This window comes from Chenopodium album, chromosome 20 (genome assembly GCF_948465745.1).
Source record: "Chenopodium album chromosome 20, dcCheAlbu1.1, whole genome shotgun sequence".
In the NCBI taxonomy this organism is placed as follows: Eukaryota; Viridiplantae; Streptophyta; class Magnoliopsida; order Caryophyllales; family Amaranthaceae; genus Chenopodium; species Chenopodium album.
The window spans coordinates 41,544,956-41,563,022 of record NC_137853.1 but is presented as its reverse complement, the minus strand read 5'-3'; the positions used below and the strand labels follow the sequence as shown (position 1 = coordinate 41,563,022).

The following is an 18,067-nucleotide window of genomic DNA, read 5'->3' as shown; positions in this document are numbered from 1 at the left end:
AGTTTTGACATACGGAGTAGAAATGTAGAATGATAGAAGCCTTGTTCCAATGAGAAAAGGAAGGGATTCCTACTTTTTTTTAAGTGTCTCAGCTCGGAATTGAATCCAACTTTAAAATTAAAGGTGTTCGGAATTGAACCTCTAACATTTTGTTTTTTTAGATAGAAATATTAAATTTGAAGAAGCAAACTTTTTTACTACTAAGGGCTTGTTCATATTTACTGAACTGAACTGAACTGAACTGAACTGAACTGATTGGAACTGAACTGAACTGAACTGAATTGAATTGAAATGAATATTTTATGTGAGAGGGAAATTAAGAGCTGAACTGAACTGAACTGAACTGAACTGATTGGAACTGAACTGAACTGATTGGAGCTGAACTGAACTGAAATTAAGTAAATGTGAACAGGCCCTAAATTAACCTAACACTAATTAATTGTATGGTCTAAAAATTTTAACTAGTTGTCTTAGACTCTTTTGAAATTGACATTTATACGGAGTACTCCCTATGTTCCTAAAAATTAGCACCATTTGACCATAAAAAAAAAAAGGGTTCATCGTAGAGTCACCCTTTTTCTTACAACTTTTATACATTACTAGTTCACATCTTGCAATGATTACTGATTAGTTCTTTAATCATCTATAATGATGAAGTTGCTTGATCTTTTTGAAGACGGAGAGACTAGTTGTCAATTAACAATCAAAGGTTTTCAAACATGAGTAGTAGATTCAGAAAACTTAGGTTTGATAAGCTTGATTGAACTTAGTAGTCAAACACTATCTCTCATAAACTTTTAGACTTTCGGGTAAATTACATGCGTTTTTTAAAAATTTGCTTCATATATATATAATGCATGCTTTGTTTAATCATTCATGATAAATTACTAAATTTCATAATTTAACTAAAATTTAGGGCATGTTCACATTTACTGAATTGAGCTGAACTGAACTGATTGGAGCTGAACTGAGCTGAAATGAATATTTTATGAGAGAAGGAAATTAGGAGCTGAACTGAACTGAACTGACTGAAGCTAAACTGAATTGATTGGAGTTGAAATGAACTGAACTGAAATTAATTAAATATGAACAGACCCTTACTTTGTAGAATATGTGAATTTTTTTTTTTTTTTCTTTTGAACAAAAAATGTGAATGATTTTGTTTCAAAAAAAAAAAAAAAATGTGAATGATTTTTATGAAAGGTACATGCTATGGAATACAAGATTGTCACGATATAAGTAAAAAAAAATACTTTCATAAATAAAAAAAAATACTTAAAATAACAAATTTTTTAAAAAAATAAAAATTGTATTGTTGGGCCTTGGTTTCAAAAAATAAATAAAAAAAGTGTATTGTTGGGCCTTTCATCTTGTGCCAAGCCCAAGTGTATGCGACAAGGGTTTTGGTGAGAGGAATGTAATCATGCCGACTGCCGGGTTGCATATTTAGCCTTGGGGATCAAGGTTTTTTTATGCCCTACAATTCTACTTCGTATAATTCAAGCCTTTGATCGCCTATACAAATAATTTTGCTAATACATAATCAATTCAATTGGAAGGGATTGTTTACTACTTCGTATTTCCCCGATTTCAAAAGTTTTTCCTATTTAAACCGTAATTTAGAGACAGGGTAGTATACCTTTACCTTACTAATATTTAGTTGTGACAACAAAAATGAAAAATAAGGGAGTGTTAATGAATTCTCATGTAGTTGTCTCCTACACCAAGGCTAGCCAAGACACCATCACCGTTAATATATATTGCCGAGACCTCCGCAAAGGCGTCATTGACACCGAGAAGGCGATGACATTCATAGACAATGCCCGTGGGTTCTTTCCAAACCACGGTGGGCCGGAGTTCGAGCTAGAGTTGTCCAATGCATGTAAGAAGATTGAAGGGTGGTTGGAGCACATGAAGGTAGATGAGTGTTCCCATGCATATGTTATTGATAGTATTCTTAAGTGTTCTTACTACCAAGCTCATAATCCTGCTTCCCTCTGCTTGGACGTCCACCTTGAAATATCAGATGAATACTCGAATGTTTCGAAGCAGTCACGCCTTCATCCAAGGGAAGACGATTTGCAGGATAGTGTGTGTTGCGAGGGTGATACTTTGAAAAGGTTTTGTATGTAGGGTAGAATTATAGTAAAACTAGTACTCTTTTCGTCCCACTAAGATTGCTCCATTTAATAATTTAATCCAATTTAGGAGTTGTAATTTTTAAGTTTGCTGATCAAAAGTCTGCTTGATTGATTATGAAATACAGTGTCTTACCAAATACTGTATAAGAGTGATTTAATGTTTTTAACACTCCAAAATAAACATTTTACACTCAGTTATAATACCAAGTGCTTGAAACTGTGCTTCCAACGGGAAAAGTTGCAGAATACATACAGCTCAAATATTTACGCGAAACTGCATTAATATTCTGTCTTGAACAATCATCCATCTAGTTTACAGGATATGCCCATAGAGAGAATATGATCAAACTTCAAACAGAAGCAGGATATCTGAGAAACCATTTCAATCCATCTCACAGGTATAACTGCAGCAAAAATGCACAGGCTATGGCTAAATCACTCCACAAGACCACAAATTGAACAAATTACTGTTGTTCCTAAAGATGCAGTGACTCGACATCTAACTGTTGGAGAGGTCCTAAAATGGCTTGAAATCATAAGAATAGCTTGTGAATGATATGCTTCAGAAGTTATCGGATTATCAAGTTATAACTGTTGGTATATATGACAAGAAGGATGTGGGTAAGCTCAGAATTCCTTAGTAAACTGCTGATTTTGATAGAATTCTGACCTGTAAATGTTGGCATGCATATGTAACACAGATAAAACTAGTGGTCTATTTGACAAGAAGGCTGTGGGTAAGGCGGTAAGTTCAGTTTTCCTAGTAAATTGTTTATATTGAAAGAATTCTGACCTGTAAATGTTGGAATGCATATGTAACACAGGTTAAGCTAGTTGGTAAAAGAAATTTAAAACAAAGGGAGGCATATAGACTATTGTCCTGCAGTATTTGATGGTGGAAATCACAACAGCATGCAATGTTAAAGCCACTAAAGATTAGATCTCATGACAGGCCAGTGGTATTCTTCTGAATCATCTATACAATATAGAGGCCAAAATAACCTTTTTTGCAAAGATTTAGACCAACAGCCTGTCATGGAAGTTTGCAAGGGCTTCAATGTGCCTACCAAACACCATGCAATTTTAGGGAAAAAATAAATAGAATGCTGAAAGGATAAGAAACAGAAAGAAGACATAAGCTAATGCAGCAATGTATTACAAATCAAGCAGACAGAAGAAACCTTAACTTCAGCCTTATCAGTATGCATCATCACACGCATCTAGACATAAACAAGCCTCAGCTTAGGTCAAAGTGTGTTGTCTGCATTATTGTTGGTCTCGTTACAAACATTACAGACTACTGTAGACAAGTAGTCATTGTTCACTGCTGGAAAGAGCATTCGAGAATAAGGACTTGTGTTTTGGTATGCATTCTGAACTGTTGTAGGCTTTGCAGTATTAAATCATGTCTACTTCATATTAAAACAAAGAAATAAAAGAGAAACAGGGCTCAATGACACAATCATAAATAACATCACATTAGAATTCAAACAGTCTGATTCAAATGAGAGAGAAACAATTCTCTGACATTATTTAGAGCCCCCCAAAACAGTGAAGCTGTTTCAGGATATTCCACAGCTTGTAAATCTGCAACACCTAACTCAATTAGGGCATACCTTCTCAAGCAATTCCTCAAGCTCGGTTCCAATATTTATAGCACTTTGTTCCATCCTCTTACGCATATCAGGTGCCGTTTTCCCAGCAGCTGCATAGGTCTGAAGCAACCCCAAGTAGGTCGTCGGAACAAGAGGCTGGCTTCTCTCTAACATTTTGCAATAATTTTCAGCACCATCAACATCCTTCTCTTCTATAAAATACTCAAAAAATCTATTAAGCCTCCCTGCAAATGAATGCCAAGCCCATTGGTTAGCCAGCGCCACTTCCAAATGCTTCAAAGCAGGGTAAATCTGGCGTTTTTCCAAGTAGTAATCCACGAAAGTGACATGGGCAGCACAAGCTTTATCTCCACCTCCATCTGCAGCATCCTTCAGAATCAGATTAGCCTCATCAAACCAGTCATGCCTCAGGAAAGCACCAATTACAACAGTAAGTATCCTGGTATTATAACTCTTATAGTTGGAGTTCCATTCCATGAAGCACTTTTTCAGAAGCTCCATATAACCCAATTTTGATAGGGCTTGAAGCATAGTTAAGTAGCATAAGTTGTCATAGGCGTCAGATCTTGACTTTAACTTTTCCCATATCCTATTAACAGCCTCTAATCTGCCTAAAGAAGCATAAAGGTTAATTAAAACATGATATCCAACATTGTCAGGATCATCAAATGAATTATCTAAAATTTCTTCAAGCAGTATTAAGGTTTGATCAACTTTTTCAAACTGGCCAATCTTGAGATATGCTGAAGCAAAAGTGATGTATATAAGCCACTCATCTTTTACAGATCTCTGTAGTCGAACCTCTTCCATGACTCGTTCTATACCCTCACGATCATTAAGACACGCATAGCTTAGGATCCATGGTTGGTAGCACACACAGCTTATGGGGATATTTCTCTGCTTCATCTCCTGTATTAGAGGAGGCACTTTCTCAGGCTGGTCCACTTTCATATAGAGAGAAATAAGATGCGCATAGGCCACCTCACTCGATACAAAATTCATCTCATCCATCTTATTGAAAAGAACCAATGCCTTATCAATCATCTTCTCATTACAGTAGCCACGCAAAAGAGCACCATATGTATCTCTGTTTTGCTCATCAGGAGGAAGACTATAAAAGAACTCCTCTGCTTCATCAATACCCTTAACTTCACATATCATACTCAAATGCAACGCTGAATGACCAATTTGACCTTTCTCCATCCATTCCAGAATCTAAAGCAATTCCACAAAATTCAATTCCCATATTATCAATAGGGGCAAAAAACTCACAAATCAACAAAATCGCAAAATCATAATCAAGTGAAACAAGCACAAAAATTAATACTCAGATTACTCTCAGTCTCACTAATGTCATTCCAAATTCATTTTATACCATATATGTATACATATCAATTACAGAAAAGGCATCATCAGCACGGATACAATCTAGAATCAATTACAGAAAAGGCAAAGGGATCAGGACTTAGGAGAATTTCTAATACAACAATGCCAACAACTCAATGCGTATCAAAGGCTAATAGTAGAAAAAGTAAGCATTAACAACACCAACGGATCGGACATGTGATTTTGTCATGAATCATGAGATAAATATCATAGGAAATGTAATTCATGCCAGATGCTGTGCATGTCAAAACAACACAAGGGTTGGCTAAATCCCATATCAAAATTAAAGAGGATGAGTTAAGTTACCTCAAGGCAAAGCTGGTAATGGCCATACTTACGTAGCATCAAAATGCATTGAACAAGATCCTCCCTTTTCAATTGATTGTTGTTTCTCAAAATCTGGTCCAAAACATCAGAAACTTTTTCGCCGGTGGATCGCACCAACGATAATCTACTGTAAAGATTATGGTTGCTGAATTCCGGACGCCTTATGGGTGGATTTTCAGGGGTAAAGCTCGGTGTTGTTGAAAAATGAATCCGGAAAAGGTGAGAGCCTGCCGGAATCGTCACACGCCTGGTGGTGTGTAAAGACCTTGTTTTGGTTAAGAGTCTATGCATCATTTTGTATGTTTTTTGTTAGCTCCCATGCCCATCATCGGGGTTTTATAGCTGGATGTCTCAGCTAAAAGACAATAATTAGACTCAAATTTCAAATCCTCTCCCAAAATAATTGTCGTACTGTACCAACCACTCACATTAGCCATGTAGTGTAAAAACCACTTACATTAGTCACGCAGTGTTGTACAACCACTCACGCCAGTCACAAAATCTTCCCGGATATCCCTTTACGCGGTTTTAGTAATATTAGAATGGTCAAATAACTTACTACCTCTGTTTCATGTTTTTTGCAACTTTGGAATATTTTATATCTCACAAATAATACCCCAAAGTTGAAAAAAATTTGAAACGGAGGCAGTACATATAGACAGCTTTATTAGTATATCCTTTGAGATATTTGGCATTTACTCATAAGAATCTTAAAGATAACAACTCTTTTAATTATGACATCAAATTTCAAAAAATATAACATCACTAATCAACAGAATTCAATAATCTACTGGTTGCATGTTTCTAAAACTTCATCACTAAACCAAATATTAATTTTGACTCCTAAGTTAATTCAGGGATACTTACTTCAGGCTTCAGCAACTCTAATTAAAACATATAAGAAAAATGCCCAGGGCATTGGACAGCTAGCATATCTTCTGCAGCAACTCCTCATGCTCAGCACCTATATCTATACCATTTTCCTCCATCCTTTGACGCATTTCCGGGGCTGTTTTACCTGCAGCTGCATAAACCTGAAGCAACCACAAGTAGGTCCTCGAGTTGAAAGCCTGAACTTCCTCTAATTTACTGCATAAGTCTTCAGCACCATTAACATCCTTTTCTTCTTTGAAATGTTCAAAGAAAGGATCAAGCTTATCTGCTAATGGCTTCCAATTGGCAGCCATTGCTGCTTCCATATGCTTCAGAGCGGAATCAAAATTATGTTTCTCCAGGTAGTAGTTCATGAAAACAACATGAGCAAACCTTATTTTCTGTTCAGCCTTATCTTCAGCGTCTTTTAGCAGATCCTTAGCCTCTTCATGCATATTATGCCTAAGGTAAGCATCTATGAGGACAGTTGGGAGTCTGTCATCATAATTTATGCAACTCGTATCCCATTCCTTCAAAAACTTTATGAGTCCCTCAATATCATCTAGTGTTGCCAGGGCTCGAAGCATAACAAGGTAGCTCATGTTCGGACAAACACTAAATCTTGACTTCAGTTTATGCCATGCCTGATAAACAGACTCTGAATCACCTGTACTGGCATACATGGAAATCAGAAAATGATATGCTTTGCGGTCAGCTTTCTTAGGCTTGTCAAAAAGCTCCTCCATCTTTTTTAAGGCAGCGTTAGCGTTCTCAGACTGACCAGCCGCTATATACACTGCAGCAAGGTTGCTATGGATTTGCCAATCCTCCTTTACAGAGCTTTGTTCTTGAACTTCTAGCATAACTTGCTCAAGACCCTCAAGATTGACACGATATCGATAGCTCTGAATCCAGATGTAGTATATGTGGTTGGTTAGTCGGATGTTTCTTTGCTTCATTTCTTCTACAAGAGAAGGCACCTTGTCTGGTTGGCCTATTTTCATATAAAGACTCATGAGGTTACTGAAGGTCAGATCATTGGATGCATAGTTCAGTTCATCCATCTTTTCAAAAAGAGCCAATGCTTTATCTGTCATCATTTTAGTACAGTAGCAACTTAAAAGTGCTCCATATACATATTGGTTCTTGAGATCAGGAGAAATGCTGTCAAAGTACTCCTCAACCTCATCAATGTCCTTAACTTTACACATTATATTTATACGCAATGCATGGTCTGTAGCAGCATTGCCATATCTACCTTTACCCATCCAATCAAGTATCTGCAACGCAGAAAGCATATTCAACACCAAAATAACAACCTAAGAGTAGCAATTTGAAAGAAAGAGAGAATGCAAAAATTAACACTGTGATGGAGTTAAAATTCTAATCTACAAGTAGCTCATAAATACAAACAATCAAATCATCTCAAACAGGTATTCTGTTCCTAACTAAATGGGAAAATTAATACGAATCTTTTTGACAAGAATAGAAAGAAAGTTGTAGCAATGCTCCTAAATTAGAGAAAAAAAAAAAGAAAAAAGAAATTTTGGTAATTTAAGTTGAGGTACTTTGGTGGGTAAAATTGAAGATAGGTATCCCACGAAGGTATGTGGACGGTGGACCTAGTTAAGGATGTGTCAAAAAAAATGTGAGGACATGTGGTGGGTTGACAAAAGATTTTCCTATTACAATTCGATTGCATCAAGGGTCTATGTTAAGCCCTTTTCTTTTTGCAATGGTTCTAGATGGAGTAACCAATCCAATTCAAGATGAGGTTCCATGGTGTATGTTGTTTACGGATGATATTGTTTTGGTGGATGAAACTCAAGATGGGGTTAATGCCAAATAGGAGCAATGGAGGCAAAGGTTTGAATCTAGAGGGTTTAAGCTTAGTCGGAGCAAGATTGAATATTTGGTACGCCGCTTTGGTAAACATAGGGGAATAAGCGATGATGTAGTGAGTTTGGACATAAAGGATTTGACCATGGGTGAGTGTTTTAAATATCTTGGTCGTTCTTCCATAAAAATGGTGACACTAATCAAGACCGACCCTCAGCATTTAGTCGGGGTGGCTTAAATAGAGAGCGAACACGAGAGTGTTATGTGACCAAAGTATTCTTTTAAAGTTGAAGGGGAAATTATATAGGACTGCCGTGAGACTAGTGTTGCTTTATGGTATAGAATGTTGAGCTTCTAAGGAGCAAATTAAAAAATGGAGGTTACGGAAAAGCGCATATTAAGATGAATGTGCAAGAACACTCTAAGAAATAAAATCAGAATTGAAGTTATTCGCAAGAAAGTAGGTGTTGCAGACATTGTTGGTTAGAACATGTAAGACAAAGACCAAGGGTGTACTGGTACGAAGAGTGGGATCATGGAGATGTTAAATGAGGTAGAGGGAGATCGAAAATGACGTGGTTGGAAGGAGTTAGGAAGGATATGAAGCATATGAATTTGCATGAGAATGAGGTTTGATCATAAGGGAAGGAGGAGGAAGATTTTTGTGAATGAATATTACGGAATAATCACTTTTGGTTCATATAGCTGACCCCACTTATGGGTTTAAGGCTTTGATTGATTGATTATGCTTCATTTTAGCAACTCACTTATTCTTTATAAGCTATTGTGTTGTTATAATAGAATAATATGGGACTTGTGTTAACATATTACAAATCTACCCTAGGATATTACTTTCTCAATGGCCATGGCCTCCCCTTGAAGGAGTAACGATCATCAATCCCCTGATTATTATTAAGATGTTCCAGGTCCTCAATTTTTCGCAGTCGAAAGTCAAAATTAGATAGCTATTTAAGACAGCTATTAATAGGAGCATTCCATTAGAGTACATAGGAGGAAGGATTAAGGAGAAGGTTATGCACACATGTCTATAGACAGAACACACATTGAAGCTATTAATAGGGGCGTGATTTATAGATAGGAGGGAGAAAGAACACAAACTAATGCATGCCAGAAAGAAGCAGGGAGCATCAATATATCGTCCAGTGTGATAATAAAAGATTGAAGAACACTCATTTTAACCTGTTGTATGGGCTACTATTATCTAGAAAATGATGGATAGTAGGTTTGATTGGATATCATAGATATTGGGCTGAATTCTAGTTTTAAGATTCGCCTTCCAAGACAGAATGATCTGCACTTGTTTTATAATCATGGGAAATAAAACTAAGCTATATACCCCCTGCAATCAATTTGGTCATCATCTTTGAAGAAATATAGGACCAAAGTAGAAGCAAAACTATTTACTCATATTTGTCATATAGGGTCAGATACATACAAATTGCGAAACAAGCATAGTGAGATTCACAATCGACAGGCAAGCATGTATGCATATTTGCCAAGTGCCAACATATTTAGGTAAAGATTTGTTCGGAATAACATGTAGAATTTTGCAAGTAAATTGGCAAGACTGCAAGAGTTGTGTACCAGTAAAACCCTATGATTATGCTAAGATATAAGCCCTTTAAACTACTATATTGCCAGCAAAATAAAGGGCGTATTCTCTTCAAATTATTTTGACTTATATCTTTATAAATATATCAGAACTTATCTACAATTACTTGAACTTACTTTCACTTAAGAATTTGTGAACATGTTTGAACTCATCTAAACTGTCCTTATTATTTTATTAAAGCTGTCTGGACTTATTCAAAATTGAGCCTTTTAGACCTCTCATATGCCTAATTATTGCCTAAACCATAAGTTAATGCCAAAATTCCAACAACTTTCATCAAACACACAGAACCTATTATTAGAATATTAGGTATTGAAAATCTTCAAGAACTCCGACTTGACTTAGTCGGCCACTAGTTTGTCTCTTAGAATGTAGTTTTTGCTTCATTTAGCACTACAAATAGACATAAGGATCCTCTCCATTGTATCTCCACCAATTCCTTTATTATATTTACACAAACAGCAACAAAATCTCGTTTCACGCCCCTATTTTCCTCCATTAATGCATTCTCAATCATCAATATAAGAAATCGACCGTCCATATACTAAGGTATCAACCATTGCATAATAATAAAAGTTCCACACAGTTAATTCATAGTTCATAGTAAAAATCAGCAGCAAGTTTACCTGCTAGAGCCTAGAATATTCTAAATTAAGCATTGCAATTTGCATATGCATCAGTTTTTTAACCACCAATTGATCAACATTACAAATTCATTCATAATTTCATAGTTCATACATGAGAGAGAGAAAAAATCCCTAACTAAGTCAAACAAAAATGCAAACTTTAAACATTGGATTATACTCAATAGTCAAGACCTAGCTAAATCTACAATTAATCAAATACCCATTTCAGAAAATTGCAAAATAAAATCTGGGCAGAAACAAAAAATCAAATTTCTTGCATAAATTTACCCAAAACAGAAACAAAAGTAAACCTAACCTTACGAAAATCTTACGAAAATCTTTAAGACAAAATATAAGATCAGTCTTAAGAAACTGCTCCCCATTTCGCAATATCCTGAATAAAACATCGTGAATCCTTTCGCCTGAAGTTACCACCGACCATATCTTCTGACGCAAATCTTCTCTGTGGATGTTACGGCGAATATCCGGCGGAGTTTTAGACGGAACTGGTGGTGTGGCGGTGGAGAGTCGCCGGAGAATCTGGGACTCGCCGGAGATGAGACGGAAGGTGGTGGTTGTGAGCTTGAAATTGTGTTTTAGTGATTGTAAAAACATTGTGTTGTTTGTTTGGTAATGCTGTTGGAGTTGGGGTTTATCAAGGGTTTATGTTGTTATGTTATGGATGGACTATGGAGTAGGGATGTCAGTGGGGCGGGTTAAGTAGGAGACCCGCTCCATCCCCGCCCCAGTGGGGTGGGGATGGGTCTCGGTTTGGCGGGTGGTGGGGCGGAGATGGGGATGAAAACGATACCCGTCATGGGTGATGGGGCGGGGGTGGATTTTAAGTTGTACCCGCCCCATCCCCGCCCCGCCCCGCCCCACTTCGTACCCGCCCCATCCCACCTCATACCCACAGCTATATACTTTTATATTATTTTATAAAAATAATTACGTGAAATAAATATTAATTATAATATTTTGTACTACACTTATACTAGTATTATAAACAAAAATGTGTGTAATATTAAGAATTTTTTTTTAATATTATAATCCGTATTAATTATGTAGGATTGTGTATTTGAGACACGGAAATTTGGTGGGTCTTGGGTGGGGATTAGGCGAGTATTTGGTGGGGATTAGGCGGGGATGGATATCCAAGTGGGGGGTGGGGCGGGGATGGTTTTGGAGTTGTACCCGCCGGGGCGAGGATGGGGATGGGGATGAAAATGTTAGGTGGGGATGGGGATGGGAAAGCCAACATCCGCCCCGCCCTATTGACATCCCTACTATGGAGGGGTGATTAGGGATTACGAGGTGCGACCAACTTCTTCACTAATCACCATACAATCGGTTTAATCATTTGTCGGGGTAAACCAATTTTAATTACTCGTATTTGCACGCATGCATAGGTACATTTTGATAAATTTGCACAAACTAGCAAGTCGGTTTTGCTTTTATTATTCATGAATAATTTGTGAATTTACTCATTGTGCACTCAATAGAATATAAGCAAAAAAAACTTGCTTTATTTTGGGAAATGAGCGAAATAAATTTGTTCAATTTTTGTACATGAGAAAAGAAATATATAACAGGCAACTACACCTGGTTATTGAGTAGGCTAGCACAATGAGTACACGATTAAAGCCAATATTACAAGGCCCTTAATAGACTGTCTTTAATGGACATGACTCCTACTGGATAAAGTTTACATAAGACTAAAATGTTTGATCAATTTAATAGAGAAGGAAAATAAATAATGCAAAAACAAAATTACATGAATAATTTCTTATTCATATCAGTAATATCACTTGTTCGTGCCTATTCTATTGCTGATAGTGATCGTATACAGAATTACAGCCTTTACAGGTTGGAATTCTTGGAAATAACATTCAACATTACTCCAAACAAAAGCTTAACTGTGACTCCTAAGTTAATTCGGTCATATCTAATTGAGCAATATTATTCAAAAGATTACACAGAACAGGGAGCCAACTTGCCAGGGGAGTTGGAGGTGTAAAGGGCATAGCTAGCATATCTTCTGGAGCAACTCTTCATGATCAGGGGTAATATCTATACCACTTCCCTCCATCCTTTGACGCATATTTGGGGCTGTTTCACCTGCAGCTGCATAAGTTTGAAGCAACCACAAGTAGATCCTCGAATCGAGAGGCTGGACTTTCTCTAACTTTTGGCAAAATTCTTCAGCACTATCAACATTTTTCTCTTCTTTGAAATGATTGAAGAAAGGATCAAGCTTTTCTACTACTGGCTTCCATTTGGCAGCCATTGCAGCTTCCATATGTTTCAATGCGGAATCAAATTGATGTTTTTCCAGGAAGTAGTTCATGAAAAGGACATGGGCAAACTTTAGTTGCCGATCAGCCTTAACTTTTATATCTCTCAGCAGCTGTTCAGCCTCTTCAAGCATGTCATGCCTCAGGTAAGCACCTATAACGACAGCTGGTAGCCTCTCGTCATAAGCTAAGCAACCCGTCTCCCACTCCTCTAATAATTTTTTGAGACCTTCAATATCATCTAGCGCTGACAAGGCTCGAAGCATTGTAAGGTAGCTTGCATTATGACAAACTTCAAAATTTGACACCAGTTTCTCCCATGCCTTATAAACAGAAGTTAAATTACCAGTTTTGGCATACATGGAAATCAGGCAATGGTATGCTTTGCGGTCAACACTCCTTGGATTATCAAAAAGTTCCTCCATTCGTTTCAAGGCAGTATTAGCTTCTTCAAACTGATGAGCCTCGATGTACACTGCAGCAAGGTTGCTGTATATTTTCCAATCATCCCTTACAGAGTCTTGCTCATAAACTTCATGCATAACTTGTTCAAGACCCTCAAGGTCAACTGCATATCGATAGCTCTGAATCCAGATGTAGTAAGTGAGGTTGGTAAGTGGAATTTTTCTTTGCTTCATCTCTTCTACAAGCAATGGCACCTTCTCCGGCGTGCCTACTTTAATGTATAGATCCATGAGACTGTTGAAGGGCATATTATTAAAAACATATTTCAGTTCATCCATATTTTTGAAAACAGCCAATGCTTTATCCGTCATCATTTTAGTACAATAGCAATTTAGAAATGCTCCATATGTATCATGGTTCTTGGCATCATTAGGAATGCTGTTGAAGTATTTCTCAACATCATCAATGCTCTTAACGTGACACATTAAACTCAAACGCAATCTATAGTCTATAGCTGAATATTCAGATCTACCTTTATCCATCCATTCAAGTATCTGCAAAAATCAAAGATAGAAGTGCCTACAATTAGGAGTGCAGTAACTTAAAAGCATACTCAAGACCAGAAGGATAACAAAATCTAAAGTAGCAATTCAATAGAAAAGAGAGAGAATTGAATGCAAATATCATGCGGGAATTGCAGTTCATATTCAGCATAATGAAAACCTCAGTAGGCAAAGACACATTAACAGCAGTTGAAACATTTTGGACTCAATTTTTATCCATATGTCAAAATCATAATCCATACATGAGCTATTCTCAGAAAGCGATGTCAGGAGGATATGAAGATATAAAGAAGAGAAAAGGACATGCTATAGAAAAGATAAGAGCAACAACTTTGACAAAGGGCACTTCTATTGCAGTACTCTGTAATAAAGATTACACTTTTACCAGTTGTCTCTAGAATAATGATAAGTACTCCATTAAAGACTAGACTTGCAGATAGCAGTCTGAATAATGAGTTTTAAAGCCCATCGTCAAGGACGAAATAGCTCCACATTTGTTTCACATTCATGGGAAATTAAACCAAATCATATACTCCCTACATTTAACTTGGTCGCCTTCTTTGATCAAATACAACAAAATGAAGCTTATCTCAAACAGATGCAACACTGTTAGCCTAAATAAATTGCTAAACAAGTTCTGCAATATTCAACACTTAACCAGCAACGTCAAGTTAGCATGGCAATCAAGCTCATTCCAGTGCATCTGTTTTAAGAGCTAGCATGAATACATATTCGCGAAGTGACCAGCAAATGAAGGTCAAATTTTGTAACATGTGGAATATAGAATACATTACATAAAGGTCAAATTTTGTAACATGTAGAACATAGAGTACATTTGCCAGAGTTACACACTACTTTGTTCCCCAATTTCCATTGTATAATCAAGCAATCAACTAAACATATATAGAGTAGCATTGAATCAGTTTCCTGTTCAATTAGGATAACAAATATTAGGATGTCTTGTTACTCCTGTCAGTTCATATATATGGTTTCTCGACTACTCGTCCTACATGGTTTGTCATTCAGAATGTAATAATTGCTTCATCAAGCAATGCAAATAAGATACTTATGATCCCATCTGTTTCATTTCCTATTATTCCTATGTTCAAATTAAAAAAACCTAAGCTAACAACAATATTCCCTAAAAATACCCCTTACCTTACCCTTCATAAATTCTCAATCCTTAATCAAAAAAGCAACCATCTATTTCATTTAAGCATCAACCATGAAAAACTAAAGTCACTAACTTGAGTCTTAGAATCTATCACTAAGCATTGCAAAAACAAAATTGTACATATATATAGTTTACCCATATAGTAATTCACAAAAATAGAGTCGATATCAACTAGCTTAGTTCGTTAAAGTCTCGAGATGATAACTCAAGACCCAGAATCAGATAATCACAAGAACCCTAATTTCTCAAATACCCATTTCAAGAAACATCAAAATAAATGAAGCAAAGCAAAAAAAATCAACCTCAAGGCATTGGCTGTAGTGGCCATATTTGCGGAGAGTATGTATGCAAGCACGAAGGTCAATGTTAGGGCCTATAATTAGTGTTTATATTGTATAGTTAACGGGCCTATTTCTTGAGCCCTAATTACTTGTATAAATACTCTACTCTACACTCTAATGAAACTACGGAAAATATTTTCGTGACATGGTATCGGAGCCAAAATACTCTAAAAACCCTAAAATTCTACTCTAAATTTCTGAATTTTTTCTTCTAAATTTCTATTCTAAATTGCTACTACTCTACATTGTCGAATTGCTACATCGCTATCTTGCTGAATTTCTGAAATTTTCTTTTGAATTATTCTTCTGAATTTCTATTCTACATTGTCGACTTGCTACATTGCTATCAACAACGGTGAATGCTAAGTCACAAATAATTTGTACCCATTGCAATCGATCGGGTCATGATTATGACACTTGTTTTCTTGTCCATGGGCTACCCGAATGGTGGCTTGAAAAATATGGTAGTTCTTCTTCTCTGGCTACTACTCTACCTCGATCTGCCGCCACTACCCCAATTTTGGGTGAGATATTTGATAAGTATGACGCTGCTACTTTTTCTTCTAATCACTCTGAGGTATTTGATAAGTATGATGCTGCTAATTTGTCTTCTAATCACTCTGCCACAACTACCCCAATTTTGGGTGGAGTATTTAATAAGTATGTTGTTGCTACTTCTCATTCTAAGCAAACTGCCGACATTAACCCAATTGTGGGTGGGGTATTTGAAGTTCCTTCCGATCGTATTACCGGTGATTATTTTTCTCTATCTTGGATTATTGACACGGGCGCCTCACATCATGTAACGGGTGACGAGTCTTCATTATTTGATACTCACTCCATTTTATCATGCCCCGTTGGTCTTCCCAATGGTGCTCAAGCCTTTGCAACAAAGGAGGGTCGTGTTTTCTTGGCGGATGGAATTATTCTTGAACATGTTCTATTTGTTCCGCAGTTAAATTGTAATTTGATTTCGGTGTCTAAGTTAATTGATGATTTTAATTGCTTTGTTCGATTCACTAATTCTCTTTGTGCTATACAGGATCAATCCTCGGGGAGCTTAATTGGAGGCGGTGAACGGATAGATGGACTATATTATTTCCGGCGTCTCCCAAAAGTATGTGCACTCCCGAGTCAAGAGATTTCTACATTTGAGTTGTGGCATCGACGTTTGGGGCACCCATCGGAAAAAATTATCAAATTGCTTCCTACTATTCGAGGTACTACTGGTACTAAGTGTTTACATAAAGCTTGTGAAATTTGTCCTCTTGCTAAACAGACCCGAGCCAGTTTTCCTGATAGTGATAGTCGTGCTAGTCATATTCTTGAAATGATACATTGTGATTTGTGGGGACCATATAACACGCCTTCTACTTGTGGTGCCCATTATTTCTTGACGATTGTTGATGATTTTTCACGTGGTGTTTGGGTTTATTTATTGAATGACAAAACCGAAGTTTATTCTTCTTTTTGCTCTTTCTTTGCTATGATTAAGTGTCAATTTGATGTCAATGTTAAGTGTGTGCGGAGTGACAATGGCACAGAATTTAAACCCATGATCCCATATTTTACTGAAAATGGCATTCTTTTCCAAACCTCTTGTGTTGGCACACCTCAACAAAATGGTCGGGTAGAGCGTAAACACCAACATATATTGAATGTGAGTCGTGCTTTGATGTTTCAAGGTAATTTGCCGATTACTTTTTGGGGTGAGTGTGTCCTTGGGGCGGTTTATTTGATTAATCGTACTCATTCTACTTTGCTAGCCAATAAAACCCCATATGAAATTCTCTTTGACAAAGAACCCGATTTTGATGCTTTGAGGGTGTTTGGTTGTCTTTGTTTTGCTCATAACCAAAAAGCTAAGGGTGACAAATTTGCACCTAGGAGTAGGAAGTGTGTGTTTGTGGGTTATCCTCATGGCAAGAAGGGTTGGAAGTTGTATGATTTGGAAACCGCTGATATTTTTGTTTCCCGTGATGTTAAATTCCATGAGAATGAATTCCCGTTTGTGAAAGATGGTGATTCGGTTTCTTCTACTGTGGGTGCCGAGAGTGTGCCTAATGACTATGTTGGTGTTGATCACGATTTTCTTGATGATTTGGAATATGTATTAGAGGTTGGTGAGGGTTCTCTTGTGCCTGAAAACTCTTCACAACCCCGTGCTACTGCTTCTACCCCATATTTTCGTGACAGTCAGTGTTAGTGAAATGCTCGCCATTTCGAATAATATGGTGTAGAACATCTGAAACCGTTTGGCTTGTGTTCAACACTGCCCATAATTTCTTCTGTAAAACTTGTTTGGAGATATAATGGCGGTTTTCTGGCGATTTTGTTGACGGAAGTGGTGATGTTGCGGTGGAAAGTCGCCGGAGAAGTAGAGAGTTGCCGGAGATGAGGCGGGTGATGGTGGTTGTGAGCTTTAATTTGTGTTTCAGTGATTGTAGCATCATCTTGGTGATGGTGAATAGTGGTTTGGTATTGGGGTTTAAGTGTTAAGGGGGCGTTTGGTTCAAACAATGGTATGAGTTTGGAATAAGGAATGAAACTTGGGTGGTATGGGGTTGGAACTTGATACTTGATTTCATGTGTTTGGTTTTTATCTAGGAATGATAGTTTTCCTTTTAATTTTAAACCTAAAATGGGTATGAGCCATACCCACCTCCCCCCTTGGGTTTCAAAAACCCATACCTTGAGGTATGGGTTTGAAAAATGAAATTTCAAGAAACAAACACAAAGTATGGGTTTTAGTCATTCCAAACCCATACCTTATACCTAATATGCTTGAACCAAACACCCCCTAAAGGGTTTTATGAAGTATTGTGTATTTTTTACTCAAAAATACTCCC

The 18,067-nt window shown here is 37.0% G+C and overlaps 1 protein-coding gene and 2 pseudogenes across 1 annotated transcript; all 3 read right to left on the bottom strand.

The window, feature by feature from the left end:
• Positions 1–3,559: 3,559 nt before the first annotated feature.
• Positions 3,560–5,795, bottom strand: LOC145599360 (pentatricopeptide repeat-containing protein At1g02370, mitochondrial-like). The gene is made up of 2 exons (XM_081655753.1): positions 5,450–5,795; positions 3,560–4,972 (listed from the first exon to the last, which is right to left on the bottom strand). The coding sequence occupies exons 1-2, from the start codon at positions 5,762–5,764 to the stop codon at positions 3,743–3,745; spliced, it is 1,545 nt and encodes a 514-aa protein (XP_081511879.1). The 5' UTR covers positions 5,765–5,795; the 3' UTR covers positions 3,560–3,742.
• A 382-nt stretch (positions 5,796–6,177) lies between these two features.
• On the bottom strand, positions 6,178–11,056 carry LOC145597272 (pentatricopeptide repeat-containing protein At4g01990, mitochondrial pseudogene; annotated as a pseudogene).
• A 1,411-nt stretch (positions 11,057–12,467) lies between these two features.
• On the bottom strand, positions 12,468–17,668 carry LOC145597271 (pentatricopeptide repeat-containing protein At4g01990, mitochondrial pseudogene; annotated as a pseudogene).
• Positions 17,669–18,067: the final 399 nt, after the last annotated feature.

Excerpts from the sequence above, each read along its gene's own strand:
- LOC145599360 (XM_081655753.1), bottom strand. The coding sequence starts at position 5,764 with ATGATGCATAGACTCTTAACCAAAACAAGGTCTTTACACACCACCAGG. Across the intron at positions 4,973-5,449 it reads ATTACCAGCTTTGCCTTGAG|ATTCTGGAATGGATGGAGAA; the intron begins GTAACTTAACTC and ends GAATTGCTTTAG.